This window comes from Neolamprologus multifasciatus, chromosome 9 (genome assembly GCF_963576455.1).
Source record: "Neolamprologus multifasciatus chromosome 9, fNeoMul1.2, whole genome shotgun sequence".
NCBI classification, from domain to species: Eukaryota; Metazoa; Chordata; class Actinopteri; order Cichliformes; family Cichlidae; genus Neolamprologus; species Neolamprologus multifasciatus.
Genome location: NC_140447.1, coordinates 7,535,875 through 7,552,366, shown reverse-complemented (window position 1 = coordinate 7,552,366; position 16,492 = coordinate 7,535,875). Strand labels below are relative to the sequence as shown.

At 42.6% G+C, this 16,492-nt stretch overlaps 1 protein-coding gene across 2 annotated transcripts in view; it reads left to right on the top strand.

The window, feature by feature from the left end:
* The window catches only part of waca (WW domain containing adaptor with coiled-coil a), a 29,844-nt gene extending 13,960 nt beyond the window's left edge, over nt 1-15,884 (top strand). The window contains exons 7-13 of one of the 2 annotated variants that reach the window (XM_085172907.1): nt 7,072-7,323; nt 10,612-10,734; nt 10,913-11,064; nt 11,355-11,479; nt 13,636-13,831; nt 13,916-14,043; nt 14,131-15,884. In XM_085172907.1, the coding sequence (XP_085029033.1) occupies nt 7,072-7,323; nt 10,612-10,734; nt 10,913-11,064; nt 11,355-11,479; nt 13,636-13,831; nt 13,916-14,043; nt 14,131-14,200 (1,046 nt within the window). In that variant the 3' untranslated portion in view covers nt 14,201-15,884. The remainder of the gene's footprint in view (nt 1-7,071; nt 7,324-10,611; nt 10,735-10,912; nt 11,065-11,354; nt 11,480-13,635; nt 13,832-13,915; nt 14,044-14,130) is intronic. The other variant, XM_085172909.1, reaches the window with a different exon arrangement.
* Nucleotides 15,885-16,492: the final 608 nt, after the last annotated feature.

Genomic DNA, 16,492 nt, shown 5'->3' with positions numbered 1-16,492 from the left:
TTTATGATCATACTATGTCAAAACTGCTTTGTTTACTTTTTGTGTGTTTGTTTCTTTGCTTGGCATGGCAGATGTTTATCAGTAACGGTCCTTCTACACAGCTAAATAAAATACATTTAAAGATTATTACTGGTTCAGTAATAATGATAGTGTTGAGGTGCTCTCTGGTGGATCAATGCTAAGGAACTCTTTACCAAGCTACTGAGACTCCAAATGACTGAACAGTGTTGCTGAGGTTTTACGCTGTGTACTGTGGCAGTGAGCTAAAGCTAATTGAGTTCAAAGCTATTAATTTCTGCTGTGAAGTTAAGGGAACACATCTCAGTTTATCTAATTATAGCTGTTATTTTGACATTCTGTCTGTTCAAGTTGGGTCGAGTCTGTTGCAGTCAGTTTGACACCAGATCATTACACTTAACAGAATTATTGACTGTGATTTGATCATAGTAATTTATCTGCAAAATCGCAGCATTGTTTTCCTACTGGATAATATGATATGCATTTTTTACAAGATTTGGGACTACCTTCTGAGCGGAATTCTCGAGGGAGCCGAAGAACTCCCATTGCAATCCTGCACAATCCTTCTATTTTATTTCGATGGCAAAAGTTGCCAAAGCGCTTTGTGTTTAATATCACTTGGTAAATATTAATGGTCTTTATTTCAACCAATTTACTAGTGGATGAAATGGGAGATAAAAATCAATCTAATCACCAAATTTTATGAGTAGTAAATTGAGCACAGTGAGATGGAGTGTCCATTAGAACCACGTTCTGATAGTCACATTTTTCAGTAACAGATGCATATTTTAAATGCTATTGTGCGTAGGGCTGTGCGATATGACGAAATTTATCGGATGACGATATGAAAACATCTGTTTCATATTATACACTATCGTTTGTTTCGTGGTGTTGCAAAATACACTATTAACAGCAATATTTTTTTTTCCTCTACCACCCACGCAAGAATCACGTGAGAGTTTACGGATGAGAAACAAAATAAACCTTTGACTCAAACTTTAGAACAGGGTTTTCCTGGCAGCACGCCATGTAATAAATACTCACAAAGAAAATGGCAGCTGTTACAACTTATATCTAAAATATATAGTTTCATGCATCGTTCACAAAACATGACTCCAGGTACACAACGCCCAGCAGAAAACACTTCACACAAGTAAAGTTGCCTGAGATTAACTGAATTTACAGAAAAATCAATATTTTGTGATATATATAGTTATCGGGATATGAGATTTTGGTCATATCGGACAGCCCTAATTGTGCGTGTAAAATATTATGCACTTTATGCTGTGCGCACATGCAGTATCAGTATGGCTGTAGGGTCTCTAGCTGTGCTAATTCTAGCAGCCTTCTTTTGTTTCAGGTTAGCGTCCACATGTTTGTGCTGAATGTGTACATGTGTTGCTTTGTTTGAATGGAGACAGTGTCAGAATATTCTGTTTCCCTCTGGTCCATCTGACTTTTTAGCTTCTAAATGATCTTTTATGCTCACAAGTTCCCATCATAGCTACACCAGTGCTGCCATCTGCTGGGCCTGCAGCTGCAGCTAGTCGCTGTATAACGTCTTAGATCCAAAGATCAGGCATTAATAAAATATATTTAGGTTAACAGACTTCAGTTTCTCTTGCCAAGTATCAGGGGCAGCAGTACTAAATCGAGTAGTCAGCTACTCACACACATCCCTGATAAATATGTATTTGAGCCCTGAAAAAACAGGGACTGTGAAGAGATCTTACGCTAGAGATGCTGGAACTACAGCCACATCTATAAACTACAGTTGTGTTACAGAGTGAAGCATCAAACAGTCTTTGGCTGATTACACTGCCTCACAGAGAGACCCAAACCCAACATCCAGGAAGGTTTTTATTTTGTATGAAGCTGTTTTGCAGAACTAGAGCTGCTCGTGAACCCAAATAATTTCATCTTTGCACACTAATCATCGATCCATTTTCTTTACTGCTTATTCGGTTCAGTTTCGTGTGAGGGCTGGAGCCTATCACAACAGTTCTGGAGCAAAAGGCAGGGTACAGGAAAGCTCACTGGTCTCTTACAGGTCTAACGCAGAGGCAGAGACAACCATTAGTGCTCACATTCATACCTACAGCTAGTTTCAAATCAGCAGTTGCCTCCTATGGGTGAAACCCCACGCAGTCATAGGGAGAACACACAAACACCAGGACGTCCTTCTGAGAGGCCAAAGTCGTGACCACTGCATGACTGTTTGTGCACACTTTAAATTTGAAATGCAGATATGAATAAGATGCGCAAAGTTTTAAAGAGGTTTTTTTAAATACTTGTTCACCATCATGTGAGATTTTGTGTTCTTTAAAAATCACAATCACACAATCTGTTACCGAGTCTGCCTATTGTCCCCGTGTTATTGGCTTATTTCTCAATGACAGAGAAAACTTGTCTGCGTGTAGATGGAAATAGTTATTTGAGTGGGCCGGTCCTGATGCTGTGTTTGAACAATCTGGTAAATGATTTCCTGAAGCGTGGTCGTCTTCTATTATTGTGATAGGAATTTAAGCAAGGCTGCTACAAGCTAGTTCCAGGCAAAATGTTGCTGAGCGTTTGTCAGTAGTAATCTTCTGAAAAGTAAACAAACATGTAATGAAGTGATGTACTGAGAAAAGGATGTCATTTATCATGAATAACCTGTTTCTGAACATCTAATAACCACTCCTTATACTGCTTCCTGCTTAACAGAGGAGTACATGACATACCTGACAGATATGTTCATTAAATCTTTCTGATTTACAGAAACACAAAGTTATGTTGTGTAATATGTTAACATTTTCTAACCGTCCAGACACCCAGCAGGTGGTAATTGCTGCTATATTTAAAGCGTGGTGATCACACACTTGCTCAGTGCAAAAATTACCTCCTGGAAGTTTTTGTCTTTACCTGGACAAAAACTTAACAGGCTGTAATGAAGCAAATATATGAAGGATGCTTACAGCTTGTAAAAAATGAACAAACAAGCATTCATAACATACACGCTTAAAAGATCAAAGTGAACAACAGTGACATTAGGCTTGCCTGTAGGGCTGGGCGATATGACCCAAAATTCATATCTCAATATTTTTTAGCTGGGTGGCGATATAAGATATATATATCTCGAGTTCTTTTTAAAGCCATAAGTTAAGAACAAAAAGAGAGTTCTTAGTCACACTGTGTCCCAGATGTCACACAGGCATTTTTTTATTTACATACAGCATAGCACATGAAGAAATTACTCAAAAATAAATTATCAGCATTTATTAAATAATCACGCTCCATAAATAAAAGAAAACAATGTTGTTTTTGTGCATAACAAAAAGCTCATAATTGTGCAGTCAAAATGTAAACTAACAGACGCTGAGCATAATAACAAAGACAGATTTCCCAGCTGCTCTGTTCCCAACTTCTACTGCGTGACTAACAGCCTTGAGTTTGAAATCCTCTTTATGGCCCTTATACACACACAATACGGTAATATTACGTTGAAGCACAGTACGTATCACTCCGCGAGGCTCCAGACTAAGGTAGCCGTAATGCTCCGACAATCCATCAAGCGCTGCAGCTCCGTAGCTTACCAAAGATGTACTGAAACATTTTTTTGCTGAGCGCCGTGTACCACGTAAAATCGGTTCGCGGTCAGTAAGCACAACCAGAATTCATACATAAGGCGCGCTGTCAACTTTTGAGAAAATTAAAGGATTTTAGGCCGTGCAGCCCCTGTGGGCTGCATGTCGTTAGCGTGGTTAGCTTGTTAGCGCGGTTAGCTCGCTCGTTATAGTTGAAGCGTGTTAAACCTGTTGATAAGGATGCAGACTAAATTGGCACAAATGAACCTACACAAGCCCTAATACAGTCCTGATCAAAACTTAAAGACCACTTGAAAAATGGCAAAAAATCATATTTGCATGGTTGGATCTTAACATGGTTCCAAGTAGAGCTTCAACATGCAACAAGAAGAAATGAGAGTGAGACAAGACATTTTTTTGAGCATCCAAAAGCTGATCAAAAGTTTAGGACCACATGCCTTTAAAAGGCCAAATCTGTGCAGAAATGTGCATTTCATTGTCACTTTCAGTCATGACGTTCTGATGGCAAAGGAAAAAAACGTTCCCTTTTTCAATGTTTTCGGGTTGTTGAACTGCCTAAGGAGGGTCTCTCGCAGTGCGCCATCGCTGTTGAGGTGGGGCGCAGTAGACGGTCATGTGGAATTTCTTAAATGATCCTGAGGGTTATGGAACAGGACTGTGATTAGGACTGTATGAACACATGAAATCATCATATAGTGGCATGCATCACTACAGCAGTCCATGTTACTAGTATTGTGTATTAGGGTTGGGCGATATGTAAAAATTTTCCAACCAATAATTGACGACGGGCGATACATTTGCGCATGCGCAGACTTTTTGATAGGCGGAGCAATGTAATCATGCACGGACTGATTTGCGCGTTTATAACACGGGAGTCCAAACATGGACAACTAATTTCTCCAAAAAATTAGGGCTGTCAGCGTTAACGCGGTCATCACCATTAAAATTTTTAACACGCTCAACCCATCTGGAGCGCAGAATGAACAAACTTTGGACAAACTGCCCAAAATGCGTTGCGTTTCGGGAATTTTGACTCAGCCTGCACTCCAGATGGGTTAATTGTTAATCGCGTTAGTCATGATGACGGCACGTTAACGCTGAAATCACTGAAATAAATATCAAGTTGCCCATTTGGGATGAAAGGGGTAAACTTAAGGATGTAACCAAAGTGGTGTGCCGCTTGTGCAGAGCAAAGTACTCAAACACAACTTGCATGAGCACGTACATGTGCATGAGCATGTCATGCACATGTCCACTATCCGGCTGAGTATGCTAGGCTATCACCAGCTTCTGCAGCTCCATCAACAAGCATTTGGGTGCACTCTGAGGAGGGTGAATTTGCTCGCAGATGAAAGAGGGTGCCGTTAAAACAACGCTTTTGGTTTTTTGGGGGGTTTTTTTGGGTTTTTTGCTGTTGACTGCTTCTATTAACGCCATCATTATTAGCAAACTTACTCATGGACAAATAAATAAATAAATCACAAAAACGATTGCCGATGGGCTCAGCCTATCGTCGATAGTCAATATATTCGTCCAATCACCCAACCCTATTGTATATTAGTAATGCAAATATACAATAGCCCCATTCAGGGCTGACATTGGTCACAGTTCTTCTTCTTCATCGTAGTCTTTCAAAAGACAGTTATTAAAATTATTATTGTGATCATTTTTACTACGTTTGCAACCATACAGGAAGTTAACATCTCACTTTGTGAAACGTTTAATATAAACAACTAAATGACAAAAACTAGATTCTGAACTCTTGTTTTCAGACTAAGAAAAAATAAGATGAATCATAAGGGTTCAGTTTAGGGCAATCGTGGCTCAAGAGTTGGGTGTTCGTCTTGTAATCGGAAGGTCGCCGGTTCGAGCCCCGGCTCGTACAGTCTCGGTCGTTGTGTCCTTGAGCAAGACACTTCACCTACCGCCTACTGGTGATGGCCAGAGGGGCCGATGGCGCAATATGGCAGCCTCGCTTCTGTCAGTCTGCCCCAGGGCAGCTGTGGCTACAACTGTAGCTTGCCTCCACCAGTGTGTGAATGTGAGAGTGAATGAATAGTGGTATTGTAAAGCGCTTTGAGGGGTCCCGAAAAGCGCTATATAAATGCAATCCATTATTATTATTATTATTATTATTATTATTATTATTATTATTATTATTGTTTAGAATGTTGCCCCGTTTATGGGCAGTCTACTGTAACCAGTCATGCACAGGCCTCTGAAGGTGTTGGCGTAGTGCTTGTTCTTCCATTGAAACACAATCTATAAAATCCAGCTGGAACAGCAGAAAGTCTTGTAAAGCCTGATCAAATGCCACAACACTGATTTAAAGTACTAAGACCAGAAACAGAACCACATGCAGCATTCACATGCTGACTGTTTGACCAATTCAATTCAATTTTATTTATATAGCACCAAATCACAACAAAAGTCGCCTCAAGGCGCTTCATAGATACAGAGAAAAACCCAACAATCATATGACCCCCTATGAGCAAGCACTTTGGCGACAGTGGGAAGGAAAAACTCCCTTTTAACAGGAAGAAACCTCCAGCAGAACCAGGCTCAGGGAGGGGCGGGGTCATCTGCTGCGACCGGTTGGGGTGAGAGAAGGAAGACAGGATAAAAGACATGCTGTGGAAGAGAGACAGAGGTTAATAACAGATATGATTCAATAGTGAGTGAGAAAGGTGACTGGAAAGGAAAAACTCAATGCATCATGGGAATCCCCCTGGCAGCCTACATCTATTGCAGCATAACTAAGGGAGGATTCAGGGTCACCTGGTCCAGCCCTAACTATATGCTTTAGCAAAAAGGAAAGTTTTAAGCCTAATCTTAAAAGTAGAGATAGTGTCTGTCTCCCGAATCCAAACTGGAAGCTGGTTCCACAGAAGAGGGGCCTGAAAACTGAAGGCTCTCCCTCCCATTCTACTTTTAAATACTCTAGGAACAACAAGTAGGCCGTCAAAGCGAGAGCGAAGTGCTCTAATAGGGTGATATGGTACTACAAGGTCATTAAGATAAGATGGGGCCTGATTATTTAAGACCTTGTATGTGAGGAGCAAGATTTTGAATTCAATTCTGGATTTAACAGGAAGCCAATGAAGGGAAGCCAAAACAGGAGAAATATGCTCTCTCTTTCTAGTCCCTGTCAGTACTCTTGCTGCAGCATTTTGGATTAGCTGAAGGCTTTTCAGTGAGTTTTTTGGACATCCTGATAATAATGACCAGGTGTCTCACTTGCAGGGATGTGTTAAATGTTGAAGCAATCACAGAGGCTTGTTTGCACTTATTGGCATATCACCCTGTGCTGGAAAGTGAACGATAGTTCCTGGACAGGGCTTTTTCAGATGAATGTTGTTGTTGTTTTAAGGTTTTGTGTTTTATGTTGGACCATAAATTATTGGAGGAAATGGATTTCAGACTTCCACCTTTGATGACACTGCATCTTTATCTTTTTGCTCCACAGAGTCGGCCCAGGTGGAAAAGCCTGCAGCAGCACTTGCCACCCAGTCTCAGTCGTCATCTGGCTCTGGGAGCTTGAATCCTTCATCAGGCCCACCTGGATCGTCGGCGTCTACAGTACCCGTGTCTCCAGTCCTTCAATCCCCAGCTCCTCCGCTCCTCCAGGACCCCACCCTGCTTCGACAGCTTCTCCCAGCACTTCAGACTGCCCTGCAGCTCAACAATGCCAGTGTGGACATGGCAAAAATCAACGAAGGTAAGAAGAAATGGATTTAAGAGCCACTTGACATATTCAACTTCTACATTCAGCTTGCAGCAGAGACGGTGATTGATGGCCACTGGTTACAAGAAGGCACTGAAATTATTAACTACTGTTATCAGCTTTTGTTCTGACACCGTTGTTAGAAGCTTTGACATAATCTGTCCTGTTAGTCTGAGCGCAGTAGAGTCCGAACTCGACATCATCGGCGTGGTTCTGTTTGCATAGCTGATGTCTGGATGAAGAATGCCTCACAGCAAGAGTTTGCTAGATGAGAACATGGTATCTGACCATGTGACACTGAAAGGAAAGATTCAGCTGTCAGAGTGGTGTGAGATGCATTAATTGTAAAATGGGAACGACAGCACAGACTTTTCTAAGTCTAGAATGTGTTGTAATGTACCAGATGGCTGCTAGATGTCCTTAGAAGTCATCCTGCTTCAGTTTGATAGACTCTGTCAAGTCCAAGATTCCAGGGTAGGGATGAAGGTAATGGAAAGTTTCAATGTTTACAAGTGTGAGTCACTGTGGTACCAGCTCATGGTGTAAACCCTGACATAGTAGTGGGAACTTCAATTTAAAAAGAAAATTCTCCTCTCACCCCTGCGGGCGGTCTTTATCCTTCAAGCTCGGGTCCTCTACCAGAGGCCTGGGAGCTTGAGGGTCCTTTGCTGTTCCTGCGCACTTCTGAACAGAGATCTCGGATGTTGTTCCTGGGATCTTCTGGAGCTACTTGCCTCGCTTTGGGTGTCACTGCACTGAGTGCTCAGATTACCACTGGGACCACTGTTACCTTCACCCTCCACATCCTCTCAAGCTCTTCTCTGAGCTCTTGGTACTTCTCCAGCTTCTTGTGTTTCTTCTTCCTGATGTTGCTGTCATTCAGTATCACTATGTCTATCACCATGGACATCTCTGCTTGACTACCACTACTACGTCTGGTTGGTTAGCCATCAGTATTTCGTCTGTCTGTATCTGAAAGTTCCACAGGATCTTAGCTTAGCTCATTTTCATTGGGTGGTCTCCCATTTTGACCTCCAGACATCCAGGCCATACTCTGCACAGATGTTTCTATATTCTAAGCCATCCACTTGGTTATGGCGTACCATGTTGTTATGTGCTGGATTGTGTCAGGGGCACCTTGGGTCTTGCCTGTTGTGGTAGACCCCAGCCTCTATGGATCTTGTGCTCAGAGCTTGTTCCTATGCTGCCATGATTATTGCCTCTGTGCTGTCTTTCAGTCCAGCTTTGTCCAGGCATTGGTAGGATTTCTGGATGTCAGCCACTTCATCTATTTGCTGGTAATCCATACCATGCAGGGGCCTGTCCTTCCATGATGGTTCTCCTATTGCCCCTCTCTCTCGGGTTTCTGCTGCCTGAGGTATTCACTAAGCACGCGGTCCGTTAGGGCCATCTTCCTGATGTATTCGTAGGTGTTCGTTATCTCATCCTGGACTGTGGTACTGACACTCACCAGTCTTCCTTCAGCTTAGCATACAGCCTCAGGGTGCTGAAGTTAGGGTGAAACCCTCCGTGCATGGTCAGGTGCTTCCTGGTCTTGATGTCAGTGGTTTCTGAGGTTGTGTAGAGAATTTTTGATCAATAATTCAAATGTCTGTGGTAGCAGGTTATGCGTGGGGTGTATTTGTAGCAGCATAGTAACTTGGGCTAAGGTACTTTATATGTATGTATATCAAATTTCCCTGTTACCTTCTGTTACAAATATATGTGAATGAGCTATATATGATGAGAGAGCAGTGTGGGTCTGAAGTTTTAAGATTTTTCCCTCTCCTTATGTGTGACATCTAATTTACAAACATACAGGAGAAAAATATTTATATATAAGACAAAAAAGGGATAAATGAGGGCCTGTTATGTCCTTGCATTTATATTCTCACAGGTGGGTTTCACTATTCAGAGATGTCGTTGACAATCAAAGCAGCAGACATATGGACGTGCATACTGTGTCATATTGCACAGCATAGTGTTGATCTCGGTTAATGAACAGGATCACTTGTGCTGAATAGGGATGGGTACCGGTGTCCGGTGCCATGATGGCACCGGTTCTGACATAAACGGTAGTAACCAGACCGAAAAGCAGCGCACATTTCGGTGCTTTATTTCGGTGCTTTTTTTTCCTGAGATGTGATACACTTCGAATTGTAGCCAATCATTTTACGTTTCCGGGGATAGTAGGCGGGTCCAGGTACGTACGTTCTTTTAGAGCAGAGCTACAGATTAAAAATGTCCAAGACGAAGCGGTCAAAAGTCTGGCTGTACTTCACAGCAAAATATGCAAACTCAGCAGCCTGCAACAAGTGCTTTAAGCTGATACTGTGGAAAGGAGGTAACACCTGAAATCCGATGAAACACCTGGCGACGCATAGCGTCTTTTTTTAAAAGCCGAGAAATGCGCCGTATTTGATAGCTTGCTGCGAGACCTCACACCGAGCGCATCTACTGCAGGTGTGGTGCCTGTTATCGGACCCAGAGTTAGCAACATCCCCCAAAAAGCTGAAGAGTAGAGTCCTGGCCCCTAGCCCTGCCAGTGTAGCAGAAATGATGAGGATGATGATGCAGCAGCAGCCGTTCTTCTCTGCGTGAGTAGCTTAATGTTGTTCGTGTTTAATTTACGTTGAGTAGGCTAACCACGTTATTACATTAATGCATGTAAGGTGAACTAGCAAACATCATCATAGCTACATGCGGCTGCCTTCTTGTTTGATGGCAGATACTCCCTTCACCCTGGCCAAAAAGGCTAAAATGACCAAAGAAAAAGTGGGAAACAGTTAAACATGAGAGGTTTTTGGACAAATTTGTGTTTTTTCCATTGTTTAAGCACTGCTTCCAGCCAAGAGTGATACCATATATGCCCTATAGCTGCAGAAAAGGCTAACATTGTTATCTTTTTACAAAAAAACAGCTGAACATGAGAGGTTTTTGGACAAAGCTTGTGTTCTCCATTCTTTAAGCACCAGTTCGAGCACCGTTTAAGCACCGGCACCGTTTCAAAAGTACCGGTTTGGCACCGGTATCAGATAAAACCTAAACGATACCCATCCCTAGTGCTGAATAACACTGATCACCACCATATTCCCACCAGAAACATCTCTGTAAACACACAACTGATAGGCTCTGCTTTTATTTCTAATTTCTAAACCAGTTTATAGGAGACATATCTGAGTTTTGACTGTCAGACTTACTGCAGTGCAGTACCTAAACTATTCTTGTAGCAGGACTCGTGTCATCAGTTCTAACCGCGTGTCCATTTGCTTTTCTCTGTAGTTCTCACAGCTGCCGTCACACAAGCTTCATTACAGTCTATGCTTCATAAGATCCTCACTGCTGGACCGTCAGCTTTCAATATCACTACTATCCTCTCTCAAGCTGCTCAACTATCCAACCAAGGTAAATGAAACCCATACACAAGTGTTTCTATACCACCGCTGTATGCTTATGTCGTCTCTTATGTGTGCTGTGAAATGACTGCGTCGGCTTCCTGTGTGTTTCCTGTGAGGTACTTAGAAGTTGTATTTGAAGTTGTTTTGATTCCCTAGAGTGACTTTGTTGTTTTGTTTATGTCTAGCAGCTCAGCAGTCGAACCAGTCACCAATGTCATTAACATCAGACGCCTCATCGCCAAGGTCCTATGTGTCTCCGAGGATCAGCACACCACAGACCAACGCTGGTCCTCTAAAGCCCCTCCTCAGCACACAGCCTGTCATCACACAGCCAAAAGTAAGATAGTAGGATAGTAGGCAGGTACTGAAAACTCCCAGCTTAGTGAATATTGAATATTTCCCAAGGGGAAAAAAGGGTCAGAGGAGGGGGAAAAAATCAATAGTTTGCAATTATAAACGTGAAATGCTTTCCAAAGAATGTTAACAGGTGTGAAAAGTCTTGATTGACACTGTCAGTCTGTTTCATGTATTGTTTGTGAGATAGACGGACATGCTTCAGATTAAGCCATTGTGTATAGCAGTAGTCTGTTTCAGTGAAATGACGTGCTGTTTGTCTTGTTGTTTTAGGTAAGCACGCCATCAGCAAAGCAGGCATCTCACCCCCAGCCCACATCCCAGCAGCCCCTCTCCAGCGATAAGCAGCACAGTTATGATGCGACCACATCTTCCCCACGCACCCTCCAGCGCCAAGGGTGAGCAACAGTTCATTTTATAAATCCCACTTTTTGGGGGGTTGCTTGAAATTATGACATGAATGATGAGTAGGTGAGCTCTCAGAGAAACAAGGGATGTTTTTTGGGTTTAGGTGTCAACATGCGTGAGTTCATGAAGCTTGGGTTGTCCCTTCTTGAGGGCAGAATTGGTTACAAGTAATTAAGACATATCTTGTTAGAGTTATATTAATCTCTGGGCACTGATTTCATCTACATCTGCTATCAGAGAGTGGAAATTCTGCATTAGCGAAAATACACTCACTCTCAAAAGCTGTTTTCATTTTGTGGTGTTGTTGCTCCCTCTGCTGGCTGTTGATGGAACAGTGAGTTGCTCTTTGATTCATTTCTAGGTCTTGATTTGTGCAACAGTCCTTTGATTGGAGGTGTTCATTACTGCTGTGAAGTGTATTTAGTGTTAGTGTGAACAGGTTTGAACATGATTACCTCTGAGCTTATCTCTTGTACATGCAGACTCGCAGATATTATTCAAAATCCAATTCCAAAAGTCAGAATCTGAGATCTGAGTTGGTGCTAATGGAAAAGGGGCTTAAGCTTAATGCAAAACCTTCTGTTATATCTGACATTGTTATAAATTAACGCTGACGTATATTCATGGTAACATACTGAGTTTAGAGTGCAGCACAGCAAAGTAAATATAGTTCAGCATATTTATCCCATTTTTGTGCAGAATATGTATCTCAGGGGTCTTGAAACCATATTTTCATGTCACAGTCTCGCATGAATCAGACAATCAAGTGGACGAATTCAGGTTGTTTTTTTTTGGGGGGGGGGGTCCATCACTCACTCCATCAGAAGTACTGCTTCACATCACTCTAGAGAGCTATTTTTGTACAAATTACCCAAAGTAAATTGCAGTGGCTTTAAATGCCTATTTGGGTAGAGTTACTATTATGCCATGTCAAGCTGCTTCTTTTACTTAAAACAAATAAATAATAAATAAATAAAATTTTTATTTATATAGCACCTTTCAAGATAAAATCACAAAGTGCTTTACAGAGGCAAAAAACAGACATTAAAATCTAAAACAAACCAAATCAACCAAAAGCGAGTTTAAACAGATAGGTTTTTAACTGCTTTTTAAAAGACATGACTGAGTCCACAGATCTCAAACTCAAAGGGAGCGAGTTCCAGAGTCTGGGAGCTGATACAAACGCTCTGTCACCTTTTGTTTTTAACCTTGTATGCGGGACAGCCAGCAACCCCTGGTCACAAGACCTCAGGGACCTGCTGGGGTGATAGGAAAGAAGAAGATCACTTAAGTAAGTTGGAGCTACACCGTGCAGGGCCCTATAAGTCATGATTATGATCTTAAATTGGACCCTGAACTTTACAGGGAGCCAATGCAGTTGAATCTGCAGGGGAGTGGCATGGGAGTATTTGTGATGCTTTGTCAGAAGCCTGGCAGCAGCATTCTGAACAACCTGCAGTCGTTCCAGGGAGGCATTACTTAAGCAAGTAAACAAGGAATTACAATAGTCTAAGCGAGATGAAACAAAAGCATGAACAACAACAGAGTTGGCCAATCTGTCAGACTGAATTCAGGCTGTACTTCTGTTTTTTATCACGGCCCACCAAGGAGGCCCCAACCCACATTTTGGGAACTACTGTACTAGCATTATGAGTTAGCAAGTTCAAATTACAGGCTGTTGACAGTGTTTCTTGCTCGAGTCAGTGTGCTTTGTGTTTATTGCGTTGCGTATTTAAAGTGCACATTAACACCAAGCAGAACAATTACGTTTGTTGTACTTGGACCTTTGCAAACACTTGATCACATTCCAGGACAGCTGACCATCAGGCTGTTGCAAATCAGCACAGAACCAGATAGATCTGGCCTGACAGCAGTCAGCTGCCTGCATGCTGCTCACAAGTGTCAAACAAAGGCCTGAAAATCTCACACTGCACACACACAGTATATTGTTCCATTAATGTGCCAGCTTTCTTCTAGATCACCGTACTATGTTGATCTATCGATTGTAACTATAATACTGAGACATCTTGTGAAACTCACGTTATCATGTTCAGCATTCTACCTCAGAGGGCTGCAGTAAGATTGTCACAGGCCAGTTTGTTCATGCACATCGCTCACATTCTCCCCAACACTGTGCTCACTTCAGCGGTCAGAGGAGTCCCTCCCCAGGTCCCAACCACGTCGCCTCCAGCAGCAGCAACGCCTCCAACTCGGCCTCCGCTCCGCCTGCCCCCTCAGCGGCCCGACCCTCCTGCTCCTTCACCCCCACCTTGGCTGCCCACTTCAACGAGAACCTTATCAAACACGTGCAGGGATGGCCCGCCGAACACGCGGAGAAGCAGGTCTGTACCACTAGCATTTCCACAGGTTTTGGCTACATCTTCACGAAAGCATCATTCAAATGATTTTCATCTTAACCCTCACAGGCATCAAGACTACGTGAAGAAGCTCACACCATGGGCAGCATCTGCATGTCCGAGAACTGCACCGAGCTCAAAAACCTGCGGTCTTTGGTCAGAGTCTGTGAAATACAAGCAACATTGCGTGAGCAGAGGTGAGCGTCTGTGTTTTAGAAGAGTCCCTGTTAATGATGTAAAACACACCTGCACATAACTCATTGTTCTCTGCCTTTTCCCCACAGGATACTGTTTCTGAGACAGCAAATCAAAGAACTTGAAAAGCTGAAGAATCAGAATTCTTTTATGGTCTGAGAACTTCTGATTTGCAAGTCGGAGCAGGTGTCGGAGAAGAGTGGGGACGGGTGGGGGTGGGGAGACCCATTGCACATAGTCGGAAGCTGGAGGGAGAACGGGTTGTTCAATTTCAATTCCTCTTGAGCCCAGTCTAAACACACACACACACACACACAGGAGCTGTAGTCAGGTTTGCTTTGGACCGTTGGGCTGGGAATCCAAGAGGGAGAAATGAAGAGCTGTTGTGGGAGGATGAGGGGAAGGGGGGAGGGCAATTTACAAGACTTTGTTTTGTAAAAACCCGTGGCTGGCGGGTGGACGGGGAGGGGGTGTAGATTTCTTGTAGATGTTATTATCTATGTTGTAAATATGTTTTGTAGATTGAAGCCATGGAAAGCCATGCCTATCAAAGCTTTTGACATCCAGACTAATCAACGCCTAGGCGGCTACATTCATTAGCTAGCCTTTTCCTTCATGTTAACTCGTCTGCAGACTTTACAGCTTCATTTTGTCAGTTCATAGATCGCTGAACCACTGAGCATGTGTGACCTGCGTGGAAACAGAGGAGGATGTTTGAAGGCATTTATTTACACAGAAGCCTAGCATAAAGCATAACACACTGTCGTCGATGTAGTTTGGGGTTTATTTTAATTTTTAATTTTTTTTTCTTCAAATCTACTCTGTCTAGATTCTCTTCCTTCCACCCTCTCGTGGTGAACTGTAACATGTACTTAGGCGTGGCAGACATCCCCTCTGTGTGGGTCTGTGCTTCCAGTGGTTCACTGATTTGTTTTGCAGCTTTCTGGTGGCCCTGCATTTCCCAGTCTGAAAATAAACAGTGCCTGATGGTGTGATGAGTGAGTGATGGGGGGAAAAAAAAGACATGATGGCGTGCTGCTTTGGACCATTCCCGCTCCACTCCCCTGGCCTCTGCCCTGCCTCACCTCCTCCTGAGACATCACACCCCTCCTTTTTTTTCTCCCGCACCCTCCCACTGTTTCTGTTCCTGTTTTTTACATTCAGGTGTCATCACTGGTTCATTCCTTTGTACAGTTGCTAATAGCAGTGCAGTTTTAAGTAAACATAAAAGGGTTTATTTATAAAGAGTTGTTGTGATGAGAGCTCAATCATGACAATATCCACACTTGTTTTGTTTTTTTTGTTTGGGTTTTTTCTCTCTTCCCAAAAGCACCCATGGTTAGGAGATGTATCACAACTGCGAGCGGGTCAGAGGCAGGCGGGTGGGTGTGTATGTGGAGCACCTCTTGAGTTAGTGCAGGGTAACAAGAGGTCAAATGTGAAATGTATGTATTGTAATAAACATGTTAAACTAAAGCGAGCACTGGTTATTTCCTTGGAGTGTTAGGTTTGGTTCATTTGCTAGTGCCTTGTTGAAAGTCTTAAGCCTCATTCACCTGTTGAACCCACTTTCTGTTTTTTAATCCCAACAAGATTATCTTCAACAAGCATGTGACGCACACACTCGATTTTCTGGCACGTCCCCGTCCTCCCCTCGTTTGTTTGCTTCCCACTGTTGAAGAGCAGGGTCCTCAGTTGCAAAGGCCTGTTTATTTCTCCCACCATAACTATCTATTGATAAGTGAACTGCACCACACATTCAGTAAAAGGTGACCACATCATTGCTTTGTATATTGTTTCCTGAAGTATATTGACAAATGAAATAAAATATGCCTTTCCAGGGCCATGTTGTTCTTGGGTTTTTGATGGTGCTGCAAGCTTAATCTTTCTCCTTTCATTTAACTCTGACATGAAACGCCTGATGGTTAAGTAAACATGTAAACTGGGACGAGCTGTCTCATTTTGTTCAGTGATTGAGCCGAATTAACAACCCGCTGTGGCTCACAGTAGATGCTCTTAAATGCATCTGCAATCAAACACACCAGTCAATTGCAAACTGGAGCTCAGCAACACGATTACCAGTCAGCTGTGTGAACTCTGATCCCATCTTGTGCTTTTGTTTCTTTCCTTCTTGCGGTCATTGCCCAACACATATGAAAGCTAAATCAGTTGATCAAATATGTGACATTATAAAGTCAAACACATCAACAGGATTTATTTATTTTTATTTATTTAGCCGTCTATTGTAACTGTGTAAAATGTTGAAGGTTGGTAATCTGTTTGGGATACGACAATATTGATAATTTAAAAAAAAAAAAAAAAACCTGAAAATGTAACTGAGACCAGTCCAATAGCAGGATTTTAACTCTTCAGTAAATATTGGACTTGCTGTGGAGGATAATGCCCGAATCACCTCAGCTGGCTACTTTTGATGTGGAGGAGCAGCTCTCC